Genomic DNA, 27,461 nt, shown 5'->3' with positions numbered 1-27,461 from the left:
TAACACCGGCGAGTCAGCTCCAGTCCGCTCTCATCCGTACCGGAAGTCGTTGAAAGAACGGGAAGCTCTCCAACAGGAGGTTCGCCAACTTCTCGAACAAGGCACCATCAAAGAATCCTCTAGCCCTTGGGCTGCTCCCGTTATTCTCATCAAGAAACGGGACGGCACTTGGCGCTTCTGCGTCGATTGGCGTAAATTAAACGCCGTCACCAAAAAAGACGTCCATCCCCTGCCAAGGATTGACGACACCCTAGACCGTCTCGCAGGGTCCACGCTCTTTACAACCTTGGATTTGGCTTCTGGCTACTTTCAGGTTGAGCTCGAAGATTCAGCGAAAGAGAAAACAGCCTTCGTCACGCCCGACGGGCAATACGAGTTCAACGTCATGGGAATGGGTCTCTGTAATGCTCCGGCGACGTTTCAGAGGCTGATGTATAAAACGTTGGGAAATCTAATGTGGCAAATTACAATGGCATACCTTGATGACATTGTAATTTTTTCACGCTCCTTTGGGGACCACCTTGAACATCTGGGTCAAGTGTTATCCTGCTTACGTCAAGCTAACCTTAAAATTAAACCTAGCAAATGTTCGTTTGCTCAGCCACGAATCCGGTATCTTGGTCACGTCATCGACGGCCAGGGTATTTCTCCCGATCCCCGCAATCTTGAGGCCGTAGACAAATTCCGTCAACCAAAAACCGTCAAGCAAGTGCAGCGTTTCCTCGGGCTGGCCGGTTATTATCGGCGTTTCATAAAAGATTTCGCCGGGATCGCTAAACTTTTGACCGAACTCACTAAAAGGGACACCCCATTTCGCTGGGACACAGCCGCCGACGAAGCGTTCCAACATCTTCGCTCCTGTCTCGCTTCTTCCCTTGTCGTCCGTCACCCCCAATGGGAGGAGCCTTTTGAGCTACATACCGACGCGTCGGCTTATGGTATAGCTGCTATTTTAAAACAACGGATTCATAATCAGGAACGAGTCATTGCCTACGCCAGTCGTCTGCTCAACTCCGCTGAGATGAACTACAGCCCTACGGAGAGGGAATGCTTGGCCATCGTCTTTGGCGCAACCAAATTCCGACCTTACATCTATGGTCGACCGCTCAACGTCGTCACCGATCATCACGGGTTATGCTGGCTAACGTCAGTTAAAAACCCTAATGGGCGGTTGGCTCGGTGGTCATTGACTCTCCAAGAGTTCGACCTCACAGTTCGATATAAAAGCGGCCGTATACATCAGGACGCCGATGCCCTGTCCCGGGCCCCGTTCGAGCCAGCTCCACTCATTCACGACGCTCTTTGGGCCACGTCACCGCCCGACTCTTTGGACTTAACCCAATTTGACATCTCCTCCTTGCAACGGAACGACAACTTTATGGCATCCTTAATCCAGTTTCTGGAAACTAAACCACTCTCGGCACCAAAAGCCCTCATTAAATCAGCACGCTGCTTCGAGTTAATTGACGGTCTTCTCTATAGCCACATTTGGACTGACGATGGCCTGAAATCTGTTTTGGTTGCTCCTAAAGAAATCCGGTCCGCCATATTGTTTGCATTTCACGATGACGTGACCGCCAGCCACCTGGGTCTCAATCGTACATGGCAGAGGATCCGCAATAGGTTTTTCTGGCCCAAAATGCTCGCTCACACTACGAACTACGTCCAATCATGCTTGGCGTGTCAGCAACAGAAAATCAATCCGGGAAAGCCCGCAGGCCTTCTCCAGCCTATTCCGCCCACTACGAAACCCTTCGAGCGGGTCGGATTGGACAAACTTGGTCCGTTTCCTCTTTCCCAAGACGGTAACGTCCACATTGTGGTTTGCACTGATTACTGCACCCGGATGATCGTCGCCAAGGCTATTCCTCGCGGGACTGCCGAAGAAATCGCTCAATTTTTTACAAAAGATATCATGCTCAAGTACGGCGCCCCTAGGGAGCTTATCACGGACCATGGGACCGAAAATGTAAACCACCTCATGGCCGAAATCAATAAACTCTTCACCGTCCAGCACAACCGCACCACAGCTTACCACCCTCGGACAAATGGGCTGGTTGAAAGATTTAATAAGACCCTCGCCGATATGATGTCGCAATACGTATCCAACAATCACGGAGATTGGGACAGGTTTTTGCCTTTTCTCGTCTTTGCGTATAATACATCGCTGCACGCCGTCACCGGCTATAGCCCGTTCTTCCTGTTACACGACTACGAGGCCGACCTACGCCTGGACGCCGCATTAAATCTGCCATCGTCGAATGTGAAAACCCAGTTCGGCTTCGAACATATTCTCTACGCCCAGCGAGCTCGTACCCTAGCAGCCGAGCGTCACGCAATCGCTCAAGCAAAGGATAAAGAGCGCTTCGACTTGCACCGCCGGGAAGCGCACTTTCAGGAGGGCGATTTGGTATTTTTAAAGACACCCCGCCGCGTTCCAGGATTATCAGAAAAATTGCTTCATCAGTATGCTGGTCCATATCAAATCCTACGACAAACCGCCACCAATAATTTCGAAGTTCGAGCATCCGATGGAAAGAAAACCGACATCGTTTCCGTCGAGCGTTTGAAGCCGTACATCACTCGTAAGACCTATCCGGACTCCATTCGCCGCGTTCATTTCCAGGACTCTCCCTCCATTGTCGAATATTCCCCCGATGACATCCCCTCCTTCATCGTGTCCCGTGGCGATGACCGACACCCGTCCTGTTGCGATGACCGACACCCACCCCCTTTCACGCCTCCCGTCCAAAACACCATATCTCCCCCCTCGACCCCTCACCCCTGGAGGCTCCTCGACGCTCTACTCGCCGTCGTAGCAGCCCTATTCGGTTTTCCCCTTCTTAATTTTTTGTTCTCCCACAGGTAGTTCGCGTGTGTACCTTCTTGTGCTAGTCGTGATCTGTTTCGCTCTGCATTTGTTTTTTCTCTCGCCTCAAAAATTCGTCCACCATCCGCCATGAAAAGGTGTGCCATACGGAGCCAGCAGAGCTTTAAGGCTCACGTGAAACAGATGAAGCTCACTGCTCCTCTCAATCCTCATGTCCTGGGAAAGATCGCTAAACAGGAAAGACGAAACCTACGCCGGCTACAACATGCGCTTGTGTCTTCAGTGCCCGACAACCCCATTGCCGCCGACGATTTTCCATCTCTCGACGCCGATGTCATCACCGATCATATTGATGCCGACGACGAATTTCACCTTCTGGAGCAGGTTGATCGCCGAGGCGGCTCTTCTTCGGAAGGGGAGCTGTCGCGCCCGCGGACGGACAGGACGGCGAGAGAGGGAAACGGCATTGACCATCATGGTGCAATAGGAGAGAAAAGGGAATTTCGGCACGTCGCTTCACCGGCTCTCGGTGGCAGGAGAGAGAAGAAGGAAGGAGGGGTGAAAACCCCCGAGCGGGGTATAAAAGGAGCCCCACGCAGGTCGAGAGGGCAGTCTTCTCCGCGCTCTACTCTCGGTGGGATTATTAAGGCTGAAAAGCCCAGCCTACCTAGAGGAACCGGACTGGGACGCATAAAGCTGTAAAAGCTTACCCCAGGCCACTCAACAAACGAGAGAAGCGGTATCCACGCGTGAATAATATTTTTGTATCTTGTACTCTGTAAATATTCAATAACCAATAAAAGTAATTTGTCTTACGTCCGGCTCGTTATTTCTACGCCTGACAATAGCATATACTGTAATGGGGAGTTCTTGACTTTCATTTTCGACCCAAAAGCATATTTATGAACTAAATACGGGCATAGAAATATTAAGACACATCTTAGCATGTGTTTTGTTAGGATATAAATCCTAAGACACATTTTAGCATGTGTTGGATAAGGGCTTCGAAATCATTTTAGTATTCGAAATGTTACGTCGGCTCCAAGTTCTTATTGGCTGGTTCGCGAGCAGATGGTTTGGTGGGTAGTTATCTAATAATTATTGCTATAGCAATAATTTTGATCTATTAATCTCTCAGGTTCGCCGAAGAATCCATCTACATACCGAGGCAAGTACTTGATGTCTTTGTGGTTGGTGGCGATGTTGGTTCTGGTCAATTCCTTCTCGGGTCAGTTCAAAGCGCTTCTCATGATTTCCTCAAGCGGAGACATCATCGCGGGAGTCCACGATTTGGCCAACAGGCCGGAGATCATCCCCCAAATTCCGGATTACAGTTCATTCTACACCTGTTTTCGGGTCAGATAATTAATTTTGCGTTTGTGTGATGTGGAATTTTACTAAAACGCTTGGAAGGTCTGTGGTTCACTGGGTGGCGCTTAAAACTACGTCGAATGTAAGACGTCAAACAAGGGTTATCATACTTACAAATTTGACGTATAGGATTTGGAACCTCAATGTTATTTCAGAAATCTTTAAGTGATTTTTGGATTTAAGAACACCATTGATGCGGAGTTGAGAGATTTTGAAATTGATTGTCGCCAATTTTCAAGATTTTCACTTTTATCTGTGTATTGGATTTTGAGAAATACTCGACCTTTCGACGTAGCACGTGGAATAAAAATGGAAGACGTTCACTCCAAAAATAAACTTATTTTGAGTTAAAAAACACCAATTCAGAAGACACTGAAGGTCTAATGTTTTTAATAGTACTGGTCTATTTACGAATAAATTCACTTATTTAGGTAGTTAAACATATCAATTTAGGTATTGCCATGGTCATAACCATGGAAATCATCAGTGATCATCAGCGTCAATTTGGTGTGACCGCACTGCAGTTCATCTTATGACGTCAAAATACGAAAAATCTCCGTTTTAAAATCATGGGGGGGGGGGAGATATTATTTAAATCCGTGCATAGCGGTTATTGCACCCTTTGCCAATTTTCGCTATTGTTTAATAGCTTTCAATTGATTTTCAAACTCCCCTTCCCCCACCCAATATTTCTCTATTCAAGGACACTGATGTCGAGGTTTATCAGCGAGTTTGGGAAAACATTGAAAGACATAGGAAAGACATGTCTATTTTCCCAGTACCCGAATTCTTGAAAACTAAAATCTACCAGAGAGTGAAAGATGGCCAAGCGGTGTTACTGTCGGATCCGACGGTGGTGAAAATGAACTACGCCAGAATCTGTCACCAGCTGAAGGGCACTCGAGAGATTTACTTCGTCGAGGGAATCTGCCAGCCCTTTTATTTCGCCCTTTTCGTCTCGCCCGAGTTAAGCCTTGTCAAATACCAAAAATTGAGTGAAAAGTAAGCCTTTTTGGGAGTATTTTATGTGGCGCCACCCTCTTCCAAAGTAGCGAATAAGATCTAGCATCTGCTATGGTCAAAATAGAGAAAAATTCTTAAATCAAGACGTCGTAATTGTTCCATTTTATCATGGAGGAAACACAAAACTGTGTAAAATTATAAGAAAATTAAAATATTAACCTTTATCATATGGTAATCGACCGGTTAAGCCAACCCTTGAAAACGTTAGAAGAATTTGTAGGAGTGTAGTTTGTACGCAATAAAGCCAAAGTCTACGCGCCTCAGATGCGCCTCCAGACTGACATTTGGGTGAGGGTCATCGTTATTCTTTTTTAATTAAAAAAAAAACATAAATTAAACGCAAGGTATATATTAACTATTTTTGATGCCCCCATCTCTGGAACCGCGCCTGACGCGCTTACAAGTTTCCCTTAGCGCTGTCTTACAAAGACCTCACGCTTTTGACTGCGCACGCTAATAGTATCTGATATAACGCCAGTAGCGGCGCTAAGGGTGGGCTGAAGCGGGCCTTAGCCCCCCTGAATTTCTGAGAGGGGCCACATATTTATATTAAAATGGCCACATATTTGAATTTATGAATTTTCTTTATCTCTAGAAATTTGTTTTATTGCCAAGAAACGTTTTTCTAGAACAAAATCTTTCAAAATCAATTCCTTTACTCGAGTAGATAGTAGACCATAAACATATTCGGGAGGAAGGGAGCAGAAATTGAGAGAAAGTTGAATGGACAATAGAAAGAAAAGAAAAGGGCTTAAGGGAATTTAGGGAAATACCCCGAGCATTCACGTGTCCTTTCTAGGTCGGGTACAAAGTCAGTAGGTGATACAGTAAACGTGTTGAGAGCCGCAACAATAAAACGACCTTGCTCTTCTCGCTTCCCTGAAAATTTATAAGGGGTCACTAAAGTAGTAAAGTTGTAAGGGCCACAAAATAATAAGCCCACCTGTGAAAAAACCTTAGCGCCGCTACTGTATATATACAGTAGCGGCCTCTCTAACTTTCGACGGCAACCGAAAGAGGGAGTGCGATAGCTTTCGGTCGAGAGTTCCGCTTTGATTTCTACGTGAAGCATAATTCTGCGGCGGAATAGAAAAGAAGGAAGTCTTCGAACTGTCGCGGAATATTTCATCAAAATATTAGAAAAAGTTAGAAATTTCCTCTGAAGTGATTAATTGTTAAATCATATTTTCGCGATGCAATATAGTTTCAGTAAGTCTATTACTATGAGATATTTCAAGCAAATAACATTAGCACTTCAGCCTGTACAGGGCGTTTGATAACTCTCTAAGAGATACGTGATTTAGCTTTGATAATATTTACTTATTTGTTAGAATTCGGCGAATGGTAGAGGGGTACTTGGTGGACAAATGGATTGAGCTGGCGAGTAGGAATCTCTGGAAATGCTTCGTGAAGAACGAATACAACGACGCCACGGCTTTAACCATGGACAACCTGGTCGGCAGCTTCATCCTGCTCGCCTTAGTTCATCTGGCAGCCATCTTCACATTTCTACTAGAAAAAATTCACTTCTGGTGGTTTAAGTAAATTACAACCACGATTACGCAACCGCTAAAAGCCTCTTACTTTTTAAATGGAGCCAAAACTAAACCGATAAAATCGTTTGCGAGCACTCGTTACGTCGTTACGATTTCTTTCAGGTAATTAGCGTCAATAGTGGAAGAAATGTAATCTTTGTTCATCCATAATAAAAGTTTAACTTTTGGTCTTGCTTTAACTAATTTTTGTCACCTAGATTCAAAACACATTGTCAAGTTTCGAACAGATTTTTTCGCAAACCAACGGTTTGACGAAGAGTTATGAATTTATGATCGACAAAGCAGAATTATTAAGTCCAATCAGGAAACTATAGAGGTATACACTTTGAATGTCTAAGGTTCCATTGGGACGGTGATACGAAAGCGCGTCGAGAAAAGGCGGGGCTTAACTACGTCAAGTGTAAAGGTGGATGCACACATAGCCTTCGCGCGCGAAAATTCGCAGGCGAAATCGCTTGCGAACCGTATGTGTGTTTGGGACACGACATTTCAAATTCATTGGCTCGAGGTTTGACGCGAAAAGAATGCGTCGTCATGGTAACAAATAGGCGATCTTCCCATGCAAAATAGGCTTATGAAACAATGGGTTTAAAAACCTCAATTTGTTATCGTACTTAATATTTTAAAGTAATTATAATCGCGAAAGAAGTGTAGTGATACAAATTTGAAGTATTTGTATGGTTATAAAAGAGATAATCAGATAAGCTAATAATATAATAACCATGACTAGGCTTAATGACGAGTTTTCGTCGAATGAGGGTAGCGAGGCGCTAGAGTTTTTCTCGTGAGTTTTCCCGCTTTAAGACACGCCCATTTCTACGAGCTTCATCACGGCCGTAAAAATCTTCCTTAGACATTCCAAGTGTATACCTTTATAGTTTCCTGGTCCAATGGACTTCAGTCCAAGCTAGCTATTTCGTAGCTGTGTACCCTGCTGTAATAAAATACAACCGAAAGACCTTTTGTAGAATTCTAGTTGTTTTATACGGCTCGTATTAACTAGTTTAAATAGATCAAATATAATTTAGAGCCATTGATTTGGGAATGAAGTACTTCTAGAGTCATAATTTGAATTTTATGGCTTGGGGCACTTTCTGGAAATCCTGTACGAATCAAAACAGTTACCATTAGTCGGTGGTGTCATCTACTGCAAGTTCGCGATGAGAATAATTTAAGAAAGTGGCGCTATCTACGAATTTCTCTACTAACATTGGTGTGAAACGACATTTAAACAAGTTGGCAAGCCAAAATATACCTCTCCTCGGAAGTATGGTCCCTAGTGGTATTAATTTCTCGATACGACCTCCAAAGATATCTCCGCAATTCAGAGTTATTTACGAAAAACGTATTCTCGGTTCAAATCCTGCCCGGTAGAAAATTTTAATTTTAATTTAAATAATTGAGACGAAACAATCGAGTTAAATTTATTCAGAATATTATAAATTAAGTAGTTACAACAGCGAGTTAGATTCACTAAAACAATGCACAATTCAATTTAACCCTTTTTACAGTACATGTTTATCAGTTGAATATAATACTAAGCAAATTTTAATGAAAGAAACATCTACAGATGGTATTTGTTTTTTTCTCGCTTACGAAATACTTGCCGCATCTTTAACGCTCATTTTATTTCAACTTCCAGTTGACGTTGTGACACATACCGCATGAAAAAGACCAATGCCGTCCAATTTCCAATATCATATAATGACTCGCACACCCAAGAAATCATTGACTGCGTTAGAAATCGTAGATATACAAATATCCACACCAAATATATTTACAAGAAGCAAAAACCTTACCATCAACAAAGCACAGAGAGCCACTTGACTAACCGCCAGCTCTTAAAGCAATTAACGTTAAATTATCTCCTTTGAATTAACACAACTATATATAGGTCGTTAAATAACAAAAAAAAAACTAACAAAGTGGACTACCCACAGGGTCTACCCTTTAACCCTCTAATCTCGGCTGACTGCGCTAAAACAAGATTTAACCTTTAAAAAAAACCAGATTAGGCCTTCATAAATTCATTAATAAAAAAAGACTTTATTACCTATTATGCTTACGATGCGTGTCTTAATTTCAGTGAACCACAGCAGCTATCGGTGGTTCTGTGGTAGAGCGCTCGACTGCCAAGCCGAATGGTCTGGGTTCGAAACCTGGGTGGCGCATTTGTTTTTAATCAATAGAGAAACGCTAAATTAGAATTTCTTCGATGCAATCATTTCAATTTCAATTCTATTTCAATTAAACCAAAATTTCGTACTCTATTAAATACGCTTCCGATAAAGCTGAAGGTCTAATTTTCAATAAGGCGTAACAAGTGTCGGTGGTTCTGTGGTAGAACGTCCGCCTGTCAATCAGGAGGTCTCGGGTTCAAATCCCGCCCAATGCGATCGCAAATTGATACTAAGACGAATACCGTGTACAACTAGTGGAAACCCTGCCATTGGACGTTGAGAGGTAGCATTACACTCAGCACTCGGTCCGACCCAAAGTCATTAAAAAGAAGTCGGAGAGAAAACGCCCATATAAACACAACAGATTCAACATGCACAACCATCAGAACACAAACACAACAAATTCAACACTCACAACCTACGCATAAACTTAACAAAAACGTAATACACCAAACCGTCACGACGGTGAGCGAAAAAACACCATCCAAACCTAACCGCAAATGCATCCGTTAACGCTCACCGTCACACGGTGGTTTTGCCAACCCTTTGAGAAACTGCGTACGCAGTGATTACACTTTGCACCGAAAATGCGAACGCGTTCGCAGGCCTGACAGACCCACAGACCCACAGACAGACACGCTGGTTGTATAACCCCTCCTAGGGGACTTTGTCCCCTCGGAGAGGTAAAAATATATATTTTCTTTGAAAGATAGGTGACGCCACCGACATATGATAACTGTTTCGGTTCGATAGTATTTGGGGTTTTAATGGAATATGGAGTCATGACTCGTGAACTAGCGGATTTTTATTTAAGTTTCTGAAGATGATTGAAATAGCATTGTAGAGTTAAATTATTAAATAAACAAGTCTTTGAAAAATTAAGCGGAGGAATGTGGCTTAGGCTTTAAACATATTTCTGAATTTAGCGTAGACTTAGCCTTTCCTCATGTTCAATCAGATAATGTTTTTTCAGGAACCTTGATGTTTACTAAACGCACGGCTAAGCATTCAAATTTTAATTATTGATAGTTAAAATATAATTTTTAATTAAATTATACTTACACATTTAAAATAATAATAATAATAATAATAATAATTAGTACTTTTTTCACAATCAAGGTAGCGCTTGGGAATCTATAATTGCAATGGGAATAAAGGCCAGCAGAACTTAACGGTCCCCCTTCTTTCTAACCTGCGTAAATAAGCCATAGTTTTACGAACATTGGCTGAGCTGGTTAAGAAGGAGTCGGCGCGTATTATAACTGATAAAGCATTTTCTTACTATTTTGCGATACACCAGAATATACGACGACAAAAGTGCTTAGACGATACTACAATAATTAAGAAAATCCGTTGGACAGCAGTTCACATTTACTTATCCGATGTCATTTTCTGGCTTTATCAAGAACTAGAAGCATGTCACACTGACTAATGCCAGTTGCTTTCGAGCTTCATAGTATAAACGAGCATTGAAACCATATTCTATATCTAGTTTTGAACGCAGTATCAACCGAATTAAAATTGCGTTTTCTCGTTCTGCTTAATGAATTTTAGCAGGCTTATTAACTGGATTTTAAACCCTCGTGTGAACATGGCTTCCGTACCTCATGATAGCCAAATTACGCGGGGTCCGATATTCGTACAAATCCCGTACACTGTAGAAAAATTATTTTGGAAATCATCAAATCAACTTTAAAATCTCAAAATCAGCCTAAAAACCTCCCGTTCGCAAAATTTTAAAGATGTCGGACACCTCGCAGAATTATCAAATATAGGAGCAACACCGAGAACAACACACACATTAGGGGAAAACTAGCCTTACACGCCCTAGCCCTTTCTTGCATACAATATTCCTTAAACGTGCCTTTTGAAAAAGCAAGGTATTCTGAACTTTCCCCTTCCAACGTAGGGTACTCTGATGATAGACCTCCGGTGGTATGGTCTCTGTTACTAGGTACACCGGGCTATACATTCTGACACACTGCCTTAGGTTTTATCGCGTAATAATTAACATGTTTTAACAATAATGTACTTATTTATATTTAAGGAGAATGACTGTGTAGAGAATAGCCTTGCTCCCAATCCATCTTGCACTGTAACAGAAAGCTCTTTCTCCGCAAAATAAAATCATCCTATCTCTCTTTCAGAGTAAAATCAGACCATTTCCACAAGGTCTTTCTCCCCAAGTATAACAAGGCGGCCAAGGCCGTAATATTAGTTACACATCGTGAAAGCTCACGCGGGAAAGAAAGTGGGAAAAATATTTTACATCATATGCTGAAATCAACAAAATTCAAGATGAAAAATCGAATTGGAACAAGACTGCTCAAAAAACCTTTAACTTTTCCCTAAGCCTTGGCGCTAGTTAAAATTGTGAAGCATAGCGTGAGCCGTTAACTTCTTTATCTATATTCAAAGTTTGCGTTCTGTGTCTCAAATCCATTAGGAACTACGAAGAAAATCCGCATACGCTCACTAAGCCTTTTTGCGGGTTCTATAAGATTCAAGCATAGTTAACCAAAATTCTGCGAAATGCTTAGTACGAACAGACCCTTTTCATAATGAGCTAACTAAGGTTTTGGAGGATATAGCAAATGCAAACGGATGAAGCTGTTACAAAATTAATTTTAAGTTAATAAGCCTTGGTTAAATTAAAATTAAATATTGTAAAAAGTTATACCTCAAATCGCACGCAAATTGCGTTAAAATTAGCCCAAAACTTACTAAGCCTTGGTTAAATTAAAATTAAGTCTGGTAAAATATCCGCAATACCCATCCTAATAACTACATCCCGTTTCAAAGTTATACCTCAAATCGCACGCGAATTGCGGTGGCCATACATGGCTCCGATAAGTAAGTGTCACACTTATTTGTTACTTCTGGCCATACACGACTCCGATATGTAAGTCACGTATTCTGCGTAAGACAAAAACAAACCGAGGGGGAAATAACTTGAGTAATCTGGTGTACACTCGTTAGGTAATCCCAGGAGAAAATAGTAATCCCAGGTAATTTGTGTAATCTCAAGTAATATCCGTAATACCAAAATAATCTCAAGTAATATCAGTAATACCAAAATAATCTCAAGTAATATCCGTAATTCCAGAGTTATCTCAAGTAATATCCATATTTCCAAAGTAATCTCAAGTAATATCCGTAATTCCAAAGTATTATCAAGTGATATCCGTATAGCCGTCGCTAAAACCCACACTTGATTTCAATTTGTTGCAGTAGAAACTATTGTAGTCTGATCCAACATTTAGATATGCCTATGAGTTCTACTTTACGTCGTTTTATTCGTTTCACTATCACGCGAAATAATTTCACGAGACAAAAGACAACGAACCCAACCACGGCCAATACAGGAAGATTCGCCCGTTATAAATGTAAGTAAAACTGGGAATTAAACTATTTCACGAGCTATTTTCTTATTTTAATGAGAAGTTCAGCCGACATTTGGCCATTTTCATTCTAACGACGATAGCATTTTTATGATAGAACCCAATACAATATCGTATTATTATTCAGTATTTAGGCCGCTGTCAATCCTCTATAAGTTTTGTCTTTTCACGCATGAGAAAGAAAACTTAGTTTAAACTACTCTAACTATATCTACCCACCACGCCTAGTTAGAGCAATGAGGAACATAACAAGAGGCGACACTCAATGTATTATACTAATAGATTGAAATTCGGTGCTACCAAAGACTATATAAGCTATCGCTACATAGACGGGCGTCTCTGTATTATAGAAAGGTTGACAATTTAACACCTAGCGCCACGTAGTATTGGCGGAATGAACTAAAAAAGGTGCACATCCCTGCCATCTATCTTCGTTTTGGGAATTGCAAAAGCACCAAAAATAAAGCATATGTTATTTTGAAAAAAAAGGGCGACGAAATTTGAATTTATTGGATATTTCTACTGATTTTTATTTATGTCTCAAGCATTATAGCAATTTTTATGGTTATGAATCAAATAAGTTTAAGTGTTAAAAATCATTCGATTTTTAGTTTCAGTACAATATCAGTCTTTTAAATCCATGAAATGTCTGCCTTTTTTCAAATATTCACTACAATATATCTAATATCAACTCTTTAAATTCTAGTTTTATTTTAGGGCAATATAATGTAATAAAATAGCAGACAAACTTTTTAAGTTGAACCAGATGATGTATTTCCAAAATACTTGGATAATAGCAATACACTGGTCATTTATTTTGTTATTATTGTAAGACATTCAAATTCATATAAGAGTTACTGAGACAAACACGATTACTACTAGCCTGGGTTTAAAATATGTTTGAAACTATTTGCCTTGCACATAGTGTATATTATAGAGAATGAAATTATATCAGTCGGAACATCGTTAACACTATTAAAATTAATTCAATACTATTAAAAGTTCATACGAGTTGTATGAATGTCTCAAGATTTTTGGGTGTTTTCATAGTGGGGTCACCTATTTGTTCCACTTGATAGGGCTTTATCATAGCTTCAAGGCAAATTATTAATAATCAAGATAGGATTATATCCGAACAATGTAAGACCGAAGACATCTGAAGGATCAGTATATCCTTGAAATGATTGATAGAAATCAGCGTGAAAAGGAATGTTTAGTGAAAGTTCCCTCTGGCCAAAATTTTCGATGTGTTACACAGTAACTTTTTAATTTTGACATTGAAGATCACTATATCCTGGAAAACATTTGTATGTGTTCAAGCCGAGGAGTATTTAGTGAAAGTGGATTTTTGGTTCAAAACTGTCTTCCTACACATAGTGCCTAACACCCTAGATGAGTAACTTTCAACATTTTCTTATCGGGTTTCTTTCCTTTTTCTTCTTTTTATTTTTTTCCCGTTCTTCCGCTTTATCCCAATTAATAAAAATAACTTAATAGTATACGCGCATTTTTAAATATGTACGGACTATTTTGGTTTTAAAACCTGGGCACATATCAGCCCCGTCAATAGTTTCTGCTTCTTTTATGAGTTTACATAAAATTTTTGGTTCGTGCATCTTTTCATTAAAGATTTTTATGAAAACTTTTTCAATTTGAAGCATGAAAGCTGTTATTACATCAGAAGGAGATGTTAAGCCCCCAAAGTCACCTTTTTTGTAACTAAATGCCTTCAAATGTGTGAAGGTTTGATTTTGGTCTTCTAAATACTCAGATTCCGTAAAAAATCTACAAATTGTTTTATCGCTTTCACATTTATGCGAATCCCTGACCTTTTTTATGACACTACCAATGACATAGGTCAAAGCGTTCATATCTAAGGTAGTTCCAAAGGCCTCGGCAACTGCTTTTTCGTCGATTTCTTTTAGACCAGAAACTCTTTGTTTTTTAGTAGAATTTAGGGATGCTTCCTCAATAACAGCATTTGAATTTTCTGCGGGTGGTTTATTTTTAAGGGATTTTAAGGTGAGCAATATTTCTCCAAAGTCAGATTCGCAATTTTGACCTTCACTGTTTATAAGGAACGCTTGAGTAAGCAGTTGCTTGAAAGAATCACGAAACTGGGCTGCGTTCGGATTCTGTCTATTCCCTCCTTTTTGTCTAATGGTACAGAAAATTTTTTCCAGTGGGTCCTGCGTGAATCGCCTTGTGAAAATGTAATTGGCTCCTTCGGCATGCAAATCCTTCCACAACCCTTTAATAGACTCTATTGTGAGCAGCCATCCATTAACACAAAAAATACGGGTATTTTTATTAGGCAATTCGAACTTTATGGATTTCAACATCTGAAACGAATCTTCAAGAGTTTGATGATGCGCTGAATTTTTGGTCATCATTCTCCGAAGTTCTTTTGTGGAGTCATATTTAGAGCAATTTACAGAATCAAACATTCTGTCAACTCTTGCAATGAAGTCTGCTGTATAAACAGCTTCTGCATCAAGTACTCCTAAAGTTTTAACAAAAACAAATGTTATAACTGAAAAAAACATTTCCAATTTGACATACCAAATGTGACACAAGTCGACATTCCAGCTGATACGGTGTGGGAAAATATCTGTGCCGCATCTTTAACCCTCATCTTGGAGAAGGATGATGGATGAATATGCCGTTGTTTTAGTTTAGGAGCTAGACGAAGTGGTCTTGTCCGATCATATTGGAAGAACTGTTCAACATAGTGAAACCTCACAGGTTTACCAAATACTTCCATTAAGTAAGTCCTAAAGTTGTTCCTGAGGCTTTTTAGAAGATGGGGAGGATCAAACATTCCGTATATCTTTTGATCATTATGGTAAAAAAATGGATGTCCTTCAGACAACTGCAATCGGTTGTAAAGGGACCTATTTGCTGGACCTTGATCTGCTATTATTGCTCGTACATTGATGCCAATAACTTGCAATCTTGAGAGACATTCCCTAAGATATATTTCCATCTTTCCAGAATTCGTAGTGCCTCGGGCAAATGAAAAACTGATTACTTGTTTCCATGGCTGAAAAATTCCATGAAGCATAGCCACAAAAGCTTCATTCGCCAAAACTTTCTCCCTATCCACATCACCATTGTCTATAAATCCTTCAACCTGATCTTGGGATGGGTTGTAAGAGAGGCTTGCCATCAAAGCTACTTCATCGAGAAGGAGCACACAGTTTCTGTTTCTTGGCCTCATTTTCTTCACTTTCTTGCTCAAAGACTCAAAAATATTTTCATTGAACCCAGGCTCAATTACGACATCTTCAAGCCATTTTCGCAAGGTCCTTGGATTTGGCAATGCAAAAACTTTCGTCAAAAGACGGTATGTTTTTGGACTCTGATAAAATATGGATAATGCAATTTGCTTATCCATATCAGTCCAACGGCGACCTTTTTTAGAACGACTGTTGTTAAGAAGCTGAGACCTAAAGAAGATTATCTGGTCTTCTGTGAGAAACTCCTCAGCAGCCAAACTTAAGCAACGAATTTTGTCACCTCTTCTCTGGGGAATTTTGGATTTCAAATTGGCAATTCGCTTTCTACTTCGGCTGAGCAATGTGGATTTTACTTTCAGCTTCTTTTTCAATTTTATTTTGCGAGGAGTGTCATTTGGAATTTTCCCTTTTTTTCTACTTGGAGTTCCAATTTTATCTAATTTACATGTAAGGTTTTTTTATTGACTATAAATTTCAACAAATTACCCTGTATTATAAACTCACCAGAAGCAATGAAAGTTAGAGATGGAGACTTAAATTTCAGAGGTTTTGTTACGATGGGTTCATCAATAAACATTTCATCTAAAATATTTTAAAAATTAAAATAAAACTTATAAAATTAAAATATACCTATATGTATTTAAGTACCTACCAGTGACATTAATAGCTGTTTTTTTGTTTAAACTGCTTGGAGTATTCGAATCTAATAATTAAATGTTAACTAAATTAATTTAAAAAGTTAAGCAACTTTAAATATTAGGTTTTTCTTACCAGCAGAAAAATGATTAATTTTCTTAACAGGAGAAACTGTATTTTCAATTCTTGATAGAATATTACTACATTTCCATTGTGATATTCTCGGCTTTCTCAAAACTGTTAAACAAATTAAATTTAATCACTTTTATTTCAATATTAATGAGTTTAATGAGATTACAATTATCCGTGTCTGTATTACTATTTTCAAAATAGTATCCAATTATTTCCAAAAGTGTTGGTGGTCGAGGCTCCACTTCATCAACTTCTATCCAAGACTGATAATCCTTATTCGATGAAATATAAAAAAGTAGATAAATAATATATTCCGAAATATGTTTTCTTTTGTTTTTACTGGATCTTCATCCATTAACACGTTTGCTGTTGTAGCAAGACCATTCATTAGCAAATAATCTTTAATCAGACTTTTGGATAAGTTAAGTAGGTACGTGGGGCTTCTTTTGTCTATTTAAAAATAGAATTTATAAAATATTAATAGTGGTATTTAAAACACTACACTTTTTATATTACCAAGTTTAGTTCTACAAGATGGCAAAAACACTGTCAAGCAATCAGGTTTTAAACGCCTTTTACCATCGCTACTAGGAGTATCACGTGACTTATAGGGTATAAAACTGTTATTTATTGAACCTACAAAAATAGTTTTTGTTACTATTTAGTTGGTTTTTCATATTTATCTAAGTCACCTGTTAAGTCAATTGAACTTTTTAAAGGTGTTGAAGAGAGTACAGATTCTTTAGATTCCACTGAAAAACACATAGATCCTCTAGATTCTAGAGAGGAATTTATAAGTCCTTTAGTTTCCAGAGTTTTATCTAAATAACAGACAAATTGAAATTAATTTTACCAATAACTTCAATAAGCCATCATGTTTAAATTTAAATGCCTTTACCATTGTTACTATGAGGATTACACGACTCATAGGGTATAACACTGCTGACATTAAATATGTCATTTACTAAACCTACAAATATTAGACAGAAATAGATTTTGTTACTATTAAATTAGTTTAATTTTCATATTTTGCAAATTCACCTGTTAAGTCAATTGAATTTTTCAGAACTGGTGAAGAAATTACTATTCCACTAAATTCCATTGAAGAATTTATAGTTTCTCTAGATTCCAGAGTTTTATCTAAATAAGAGTCAGGTTGAAATGAAAAATAATACTTAAGTTTCTTTATTATTATTCTTTATGTAGCTTTTAAAAATACCAGTTAAATTGACAATAGATGAAACGTGATCTAAGATTGGAATGTCATCTTGAATTATTGGCCCTTTAAATAGGTAAATAAAGCATTTAAATAATACATATATATCTACAGATAAAAATTAATTTTATAATTTACTGTTTAAAGACAATTCCTCAGTTTTCAAGGTTGGAGTTGCATTCCAAACTAACTTATTTGGTTTACATTTATTCATGAAGCACTCAGCTTCAAAATGTGCCGCACAAACAGTGTAGGACTTGTAGAGTAAATCCAAAGATTTTGTTTCTAAGTCCCTGCGACCTGAATTGGAAACCCAAAGTTTACTCCTAAAAATTTGCAAGATAAATATTAGTTTGAATCATACCCCAACAAAGATATATTATACTAAACAGGTAACAGGCCTACCTTTGTTCATCTTTAGGAAATCTAAAAAAAGATATTTCTTTCGTTATCTTCCTTTCGTTATAACAATTAACAAAAGAACAGAATGAGCTGCTTTTGGCTTTTAATTTTATTTTTTTATCCATTGGAAATAAAAATTATTTAAACAAATGATAAAAAAACATGATTGAAAAAAATATAAACACGTGGCTCCCACGGTGCGGTTTTTATCAGAAAATAATGACCGCCAGATCCAACGACGCGAGTTCTTTATGAAAAGTTACTCCCGCCGACACTCGATGGCGCTGATGTTCGGAAAAAAATCGTCAACCAAAGCTCCGAAGCACAAACCAGTCTATGTAAGAATTTATATAGTCTTTGGGTGCTACCCTCGGAGTTTAAGCCGGTGAACTAACGATTTTGGCGGGTTTTTCAAAAACTACGTATGCTAATTTAATGTAATGTATTGGTTACCTAGTTTACTATATTGAATATAAGTTTGTAGAGGTTGGTAAAGGCAATTAGAGATGTAGAAATATACCGGAACATTTTAAAACGGTATTTATTTATTTTGTTTATCAATTTTACCGGATATTCCGAGGGATATTCTTCATGTGGCGCTAGTGTGGCCTCGGAAAATATTTCAGTCAAACGGCCAATCACTCACGGCCAATGCACCGTTCAATTACGTTTGTCGCTTAAAAGTTACAAATTTTCTTTTCATCATTAAAAGGCGTGTAGGTGTGAGAAAGGTTTGTTTTTGCCGTTTTGTGAACCAAATATTCAAGATTAAAAAGTGCATTAGCAAATATTTCTAGCTTTAAAAAAAAGCCAAAAAAAGTAATACAAAATAGAGCTCTGACACTGGGCGCGGTCTAGCCAAATTACGTAGGTGTGACGTCATATTCTCAATTTTAAAACGAGCCTTGGAGGGCAAACAGGGTTTTGGCGGCATATAGAGCTTACAATAAACTTACTTAATTTCTTATTAATTTCGTGAAATTATCTATTTAACATGTTAAAAATAATTAATTTTTGCGCTTCTTACGATACGCGGAAATCGAGACAGCAATAAGGTATATTTTTATCGCTTTCCATCATTAAACGAAAAGAATAAGAACCAAGGCATAGTAAAATTCAAAAATAAGGAGGCAAAGGTGGATTCAAGCTTTATAAAGGAAAGACCTCAGTAAAGACAAAATTAAAAGTGCAATAATATGTTCTCTTCATTTCATAACAGGTGAGTTTATATGTTTCTTTTAAAATTTAAGTAAATAATGGTAAATTAACAAATATTTGTTTCAGGAGCCCCTGCCAAATTGTTAGACCAAGATAAGAGATTGGATCCCAAGTTTTAATTTGGGTTACAACAAATCTCAAAATTCCAATAAACATTTTAAGATTATGGATAGAAGAGAAAGATTACTGCGAAGATTAGAAATTACTAAATCAAAGACAAACACCCATGATACGCCTAAAGAGCCAAAAGACACCCTTATGGTTTCGGAAGAAGAGGTGGTTCTTGAAGATATCGTTTCTTTACCTGAACACGAAGAGTCTTCGTCTATTGGTGCATTCAAGTTTGTCCGAATATTCAAGATGCTTCAACTCAATCGGATTCTTGTGAAAAAGATATAGTCAAAATTGAATAAGAAATCTTTAGAAACCAAAACTTAATTCCAAAAAACTACCGCGAAACTCAAAGCTACAGCAATTACGGAAGAAAACTTTTTAGATTAATTGAAAGTGAAATATTATACTGGCTTATCAAGTTGTGAAACTCTGATGATCGTATTCAACATTGTCAAACCAAATAAATCTGCTCTAGCAAAAGTTGATCAAGTTATTATTGTTCTAATGAAGTGGAGATTAAATCCGGACTTTTTAGATATAGCGTACAGGTTTAATGTTTCCAATCACACAGCATCAAGAATATTCCATTCAATTTTGGATGTATTTTCCCTTTCGACTTGGGCATCTTGTTATTTGCCCATCTAGAGATCAACTCTACAAAACTATGCCACGTTCATTTTTTAATGTGTTCGGGAATAAAGGAACTGTTAAAATTGACTGTTTCGGGATTTTCATGGAAAAGCCGTCTAATTTGTTAGTTAAAGGGCAGCTCCGGTCGCAATACAAACATCATCACACAGAAAAATTCTTAATTGGAGTAACCACTCTATGCTGTTTTTTTTGTCCAAATCATGGGGTGGAAGAGTGTCTGATAAACACTTGACTGAAAATTGTGGTATATTAAAAAATCTGGGGCCTGGACATTTAATACTTGCTGGTAAAACATAAATATTATACTTCAAAATATCATTTAAAACATTATATTTAATTATTCATAGATACGAGGATTCAGTAGGTTTCCATTGTGCTGAGGGGAAATTGCTTGCATTTAAAAATGGGAAAAAAACAGTTGTCAAAATAAAAATTGTACGCTTCTAAACTTTTAAAAGCTTTCAATTCATCAAGTGTGTATGCACTTTTACGTAAAATTAAGTATGTAAATAAATCTAAATATGTAATTGGAAGCCACAGTCTGATATCAGTTATGTTGTCATTGGGCCTAACCCCAACTAAATATGTAACTTCACCATCTATTAAAGTAATTTTATTAGCATACCGCTTCCCCGCTGCTACGTCCGTAATACACGGACTTTTAAAATATTCACTTATTAGTAACTTTCGACTTATAACCAATTTAAAAACTGAAATAAATTAAAAATGACTAGCTATCTTCCATAGTGCGGCGGCCCCATGGCAAAACCTTCTAACCAACAAATTTGTGAAAAAATAGATTTTTACGCATCAGTATTACTAAGGCATGTACAAAAATACTGTAAAAGTTTCAGGTAAAAGTCATAAATATTTAACTATTTATGACTTAAAAAATGGTTTTGGATTTTATAATTTTTGCATTAAAAACCACGTTAAAATCTTATAACTTAGGTTTAGAAAAAGTCAAAAATCTCAAATTTACGACCGTGTTAGTTAAAAGGTTTTGCCATGGGAAAGCTGAGTTTTTCCCGCTGTAAAACCGTGCTGGTCCTCCAAGAGTTTGAAAAGTCGTCTGCTACAGTGGTTGTCATGGAAACGGAGGCGGAGCTTACGGCCAGTGTCAGAGCTCTGTATCTGTTCTAAAGCGATATCAGTAACATCTAGTAATCCTAAAGCAAAACACAGACTTTATAATCGTCAATCGTCGAATTTTACTTTATTCCAAGTTAATTATATTTATACTAGTCGGAGAGATACAATTGTAATACCAATCAAAGTATTCGGTTTTTAGTATAGTTTAAAGCGTATCTTTTTGACGTCACGTAACCTTTTTTAGCCCCGTATTTCAATTTAACTAAAAATATTGGGAATACGTGCCACATTTGATTGGTCCCGCCCCGAAGCACTTGCTCAACTTCTCATTATGTCATACGGAAATCGAGTTATACTGGAGCCGCGTGTTGCTTTACTTACTCAATCTCGCTTGCGATAACGTCATCTCGACGAATCTCAGGTAATAACAGAAATCTCTAGTAATCCCAATGAATCCCGTGTAATATCAGTAATATCCAGTAATCATAATAAATCAAACGTAATATCAGTAATATTAATGAATCTCGCGTAATATCAGTTATCTCTAGTTATCTTCAGTAATCTCTAGTTATCTTCAGTAATCTCTAGTTATCTTCAGTAATCTCTAGTTATCTTCAGTAATCTCTAGTTATCTTCAGTAATCTCTAGTTATCTTCAGTAATCTCTAGTTATCTTCAGTAATCTCTAGTTATCTTCAGTAATCTCTAGTTATCTTCAGTAATCTCTAGTTATCTTCAGTAATCTCTAGTTATCTTCAGTAATCTCTAGTTATCTTCAGTAATCTCTAGTTATCTTCAGTAATCTCTAGTTATCTTCAGTAATCTCTAGTTATCTTCAGTAATCTCTAGTTATCTTCAGTAATCTCTAGTTATCTTCAGTAATCTCTAGTTATCTTCAGTAATCTCTAGTTATCTTCAGTAATCTCTAGTTATCTTCAGTAATCTCTAGTTATCTTCAGTAATCTCTAGTTATCTTCAGTAATCTCTAGTTATCTTCAGTAATCTCTAGTTATCTTCAGTAATCTCTAGTTATCTTCAGTAATCTCTAGTTATCTTCAGTAATCTCTAGTTATCTTCAGTAATCTCTAGTTATCTTCAGTAATCTCTAGTTATCTTCAGTAATCTCTAGTTATCTTCAGTAATCTCTAGTTATCTTCAGTAATCTCTAGTTATCTTCAGTAATCTCTAGTTATCTTCAGTAATCTCTAGTTATCTTCAGTAATCTCTAGTTATCTTCAGTAATCTCTAGTTATCTTCAGTAATCTCTAGTTATCTTCAGTAATCTCTAGTTATCTTCAGTAATCTCTAGTTATCTTCAGTAATCTCTAGTTATCTTCAGTAATCTCTAGTTATCTTCAGTAATCTCTAGTTATCTTCAGTAATCTCTAGTTATCTTCAGTAATCTCTAGTTATCTTCAGTAATCTCTAGTTATCTTCAGTAATCTCTAGTTATCTTCAGTAATCTCTAGTTATCTTCAGTAATCTCTAGTTATCTTCAGTAATCTCTAGTTATCTTCAGTAATCTCTAGTTATCTTCAGTAATCTCTAGTTATCTTCAGTAATCTCTAGTTATCTTCAGTAATCTCTAGTTATCTTCAGTAATCTCTAGTTATCTTCAGTAATCTCTAGTTATCTTCAGTAATCTCTAGTTATCTTCAGTAATCTCTAGTTATCTTCAGTAATCTCTAGTTATCTTCAGTAATCTCTAGTTATCTTCAGTAATCTCTAGTTATCTTCAGTAATCTCTAGTTATCTTCAGTAATCTCTAGTTATCTTCAGTAATCTCTAGTTATCTTCAGTAATCTCTAGTTATCTTCAGTAATCTCTAGTTATCTTCAGTAATCTCTAGTTATCTTCAGTAATCTCTAGTTATCTTCAGTAATCTCTAGTTATCTTCAGTAATCTCTAGTTATCTTCAGTAATCTCTAGTTATCTTCAGTAATCTCTAGTTATCTTCAGTAATCTCTAGTTATCTTCAGTAATCTCTAGTTATCTTCAGTAATCTCTAGTTATCTTCAGTAATCTCTAGTTATCTTCAGTAATCTCTAGTTATCTTCAGTAATCTCTAGTTATCTTCAGTAATCTCTAGTTATCTTCAGTAATCTCTAGTTATCTTCAGTAATCTCTAGTTATCTTCAGTAATCTCTAGTTATCTTCAGTAATCTCTAGTTATCTTCAGTAATCTCTAGTTATCTTCAGTAATCTCTAGTTATCTTCAGTAATCTCTAGTTATCTTCAGTAATCTCTAGTTATCTTCAGTAATCTCTAGTTATCTTCAGTAATCTCTAGTTATCTTCAGTAATCTCTAGTTATCTTCAGTAATCTCTAGTTATCTTCAGTAATCTCTAGTAATCTTATAATAATCTCTGATAATATTCTTTGGATTACTTGGAGTAATCCCGCGTAATTTTTGGTAATCCGTAATTTTTTTTAAGTAATCTGGTGTACACTTTTTCAGCGAGTTATTTCCCCCTCGAAACAAACGCCAGCGGAAATACGGTTCAGTAGCGCCCAAGGCCCTCTAATTATTCTAGGGCGCCATAACCTGGCACACCATTAAAAACAAGATAAATAAGTATTTTAAAACAGAAATAAATTTTTTATATCACTCAGTTCCGTAATAATTAGAGTGCGTAAATCAACGCTCAAAATCAGAAAAGGGAGGACGTAGCGCCCCCCGTTTAATTTACAGGGTTGAAACTTGCACACAATGTAGAGCTATAGCAGTAATATAGATTAAAAATGAAACTGAATTTAAAGGTCAATCTTATCCTAAATTGTTAGACTTCGTATTTTTTTTTAAAGTGTTAAAGGGGGGTCGGATAGAAGGGGCTGGCAAATCGCCGTTAACTACTTTTAAGAGGCGGAACTTGATTGTGCAGATAGTGGAAACCCTATGAAGTATTCTTAGAAAAACGGCCAGGTTATTTCACCCCGTTAAAAAGATATGGAAGGTGACAGGTGTACGTTGCAAATGTGAACGATGACGACGACACTTCACAACATTCTAAGGAAAACAATAGTCCCACTCGATATATATATATATATATATATATATATATATATATATATATATATATATATATATATATATATATATATATATATATATATATATATATATATATATATATATATATATATATATATAAATAAATAAATATATATATATAATGTGGAACTAAAAATGCATTCATGGTTTTAAGGAAAAATAACAGACACTGACGACTGGTGCATTAAGTCCCTCCCCGAAAGAAGGGGTTAAAATAAGAATCTAGTTCTCATTCGCAAAGAGATGGCGCTAAAGGTATTAGAGCCTCTTTCGGGTCTTTTGCCGCCTAACGGCCACTGATTAAACCACTCAAACAAAATGCGCGCGTTTGTTTACTCTTGTATCTTGCTTTATTTTTAAGTTTTAATAACAGGGTCCTAGCAATAGGTATTTCCATAAAACAAAAGAAAAAATTAACTGTTTTCCCTGCGTTTCAGATCGTAGTACTCAATTGGCCAATGAGTTTCGCACGTCGACTTCAAATTTGTATGCCATGTTGGTATACAATTTCTTGAAGGAAAAGACAGGAGTGACGCTCTATGACGTCATTGTACCAATCGCTATAGGTGTGAGATATTGCGAGTTTAGAATTAAATTGCCAATAGATTACGATTAATTAGTGAATTATGTTAAATGAAGAGATTAGTTTAATATTTAAGAACAAGCTATTTTAATTTTGGTAAAAAATAAATAAAGACATTAAATTGTATAAATTTTATACAATGTATATAAACAAAAAGCTTGCTTTTAACTCTTAATAGTTTGAACTTTACTTTTCAATATCATATAACGAATAAAGGCGTTTTAAGCATTTTTGTGCAAAACATAAAAATGAATTTTACATTAAGATTTATTCGACCTTCTGGCCTTGTTGAATTTTTGACATTTCTCTGGCCTTATGTTCTTCAATTTCATCATTTCAAATTGTCGCTTCTCGTTGTATTTTCGGGTGAAGCTGGACCTATCAAGCACTAATCTAATTTCGTTTGGACGGTAGAAACTATCCACTTTGGCCATTATAATGTATTCCTGGCCTTTTCGTAGTTTTGGACATTTGCAAGTACTTCTAGTCCACACATACTCTCTGGGATTTAGGACCAAAGATGTTTTGAAGGATTCTTTAATGTAGATGTCGTATTTGAGTTCTTTCCCAACCAAGTCTACTCTCAGTATTTGGCCTCTAACCACTGTAATAACCAAAAAACACACACTGGTTGATATGATTTCACAAGTTGTTCAAATTAAACACAGCGGCGGCGATCGGAAAATATTTCCGTGGGGGCACGAGCAATTATTTTTTTATCCAAAAATCCATATACTTAAAACTTAAGCAAGAAAATGTACAGCTCTAAATTTGTATTACTATATATATATTTTTTAGAGTTTTCCTTCTAAAATCTCATCAGTCAATGAATACATTAATAATAAAAGTTAAGTCGATATCTTTAGAAAAATATCTGTGTACATGGTATTTTAGGTAAAAAAGGGCACACGACGGGGCGATTTTTTGTTTGGACGAATCTATCGAAATCAATTTTACGGTTATATCATCTTAATGATACTCGCATCTGCAATCTCAAAATAACTCCTGTAGAGACTGAATTCGGACCCAAGTAAAGGCAGTGAGATAATAAATTTTTTCCTGATTGCTATTTTCCTCAATTTTATTTCTGTGGCCCACGGGTGCTCTGCCCCCGTTGGTTTTTCCCTGTGGGGGCTTGAGCCCCAGAGCCCCCACGGGATCGCCGTCACTGATTAAACACACTGGAGTACTTTATATAATTTTTCCTTATCACAGACTCAAATGGTGTTATGTTTCTAATCATAGTAATTAAGCGTACTAAATGTTAACCGATTTGAATGAAATTTTGAACATATCTAGCCGAGGAACTGCAGCCTGAAGTTAAATTTATATCTGTGATCCAAGATTATAACATGCAAGTCTATGGAAACCCGCGTCTACGTGAAAGAACATTGAGTACAAGCGGGGGAGAACGCTGGAGGATTGGCCATGCCAGGGACCCGGGTGCGCACGATTTTCCCACTTGGAAACAAAACTTAAGTAACCCCGAGATCCCCTGAAAAAAATGGTTTCCATTCTTAATTCAAATCTCTCCTCTTTCCCTTTCATGTAACGCCCTCTCTCTGATTTGATTCACACCACAGAAGGCCACGAGTCGCACTGTGTCGCCATTTCCGGCCTTGGTGAATTAATATCGTTGAGCAAGTCCTAGGAATGTATTCGTTACCCCAACCCGACAAGAGAAGCGTTAGGAACTATTTCGAGAGGTTGCATTTCTTTCTGCGTATAGTTTGCAGGTTATCTCCTCACTGATTGAAAGGGGTTTTCCCCTTCCCATAAAAACTTGTCGAGGTTAACGGTAATAGTAAGTGTAGGGCGCTGTTGGCTCGCGTGGCATGAAGGGCTTACCGCCACCCTCCTAGACAAATTAACCCGGCCACCAAATTAAAAAAAATCAAAAAAACGTTGCTAGATGACTTGGGTATTAGCCTAACTAATTATTATTAGTATTATTAGTTGTTTAAGTCTAACGAATATCCGTATCTTACCAAAATCGCTTGTGCAAAAACTTTTCAATCGGTTTTTGACTTTCTCACAAGGTTGACACGTACCTGAATCAAACAAGTGGTTGAAATCTTTTGATAGCAAAGGCCTATGAACAGATACAAATGCTTACTCGCGTTCTGCGGTTTCTGTTTTCCTGATACATCATTCGAAGTCGAAGGTTCCTTAGGGCGTCTGCCACGATTCCTATCGTAATCGTAACGAGGTCCGCTACGAGATGGAGTCACTCCCTGAGTCGACGGCCTAGCAGTAGTCGAACTGTAGATACCAGGGGGCGGAGTTAAACGGTAAGTTCGGTCGTAAGCGGTTTGGTACCCTGGTGTAGGAGTTGGACGACGAGCTTGGCTCCTGAAAATAATTTAAAATATTACCTTAATAAGCGTTTCCCTAAATGAAAACCAAAAATTAAAAGTATAACATGTTTTTCTCTGCGTCACGAGCTTAAGCTTTTTAGTACTTAATTGGCAAGGGCGTATTTAAGGGGGGGTTTGGGGGTTCAAATGCTGATGACGGGGGGGGGGGGTACCCAATAAAAATCAGTTAAACTCCCGTCAGCACCCCCCCTTTAAATTTTCTCTCAAAACCCCCCCCTGAAATAAAATCCTGGATACGTCCTTGTTAATTGGCACGCGCGTTTCGCACGTGGACTTCAAATTCCAAAATCTACATCGACTTGAGCTCTTCATCTTCAATAACTATAGCTAGTGACGCGGAAAAAATATTTACACATGACCTCCCGTATTTTATAGAAACGCCTATTAA

At 37.5% G+C, this 27,461-nt stretch overlaps 1 protein-coding gene across 2 annotated transcripts in view; it reads right to left on the bottom strand.

Annotated features, from left to right (window-relative positions):
- Positions 1 to 24,808: 24,808 nt before the first annotated feature.
- Positions 24,809 to 27,461, bottom strand: part of LOC149921107 (ADAMTS-like protein 5) — a 41,032-nt gene continuing 38,379 nt past the window's right edge. The window contains exons 11-13 of one of the 2 annotated variants that reach the window (XM_090163825.1): positions 26,812 to 26,957; positions 26,684 to 26,746; positions 24,809 to 25,299 (exon numbers count right to left, since the gene is read on the bottom strand). In XM_090163825.1, the coding sequence (XP_090019951.1) occupies positions 24,956 to 25,299; positions 26,684 to 26,746; positions 26,812 to 26,957 (553 nt within the window). In that variant the 3' untranslated portion in view covers positions 24,809 to 24,955. The remainder of the gene's footprint in view (positions 25,300 to 26,683; positions 26,747 to 26,811; positions 26,958 to 27,461) is intronic. The other variant, XM_090163824.1, reaches the window with a different exon arrangement.

This window comes from Leiobunum rupestre, chromosome 11, assembly GCF_980474605.1.
Source record: "Leiobunum rupestre chromosome 11, qqLeiRupe1.1.hap1, whole genome shotgun sequence".
Classification (NCBI taxonomy): domain Eukaryota; kingdom Metazoa; phylum Arthropoda; class Arachnida; order Opiliones; family Sclerosomatidae; genus Leiobunum; species Leiobunum rupestre.
The sequence above is the reverse complement of the archived record's forward strand: the minus strand, read 5'-3'. Positions and strand labels throughout refer to the sequence as shown.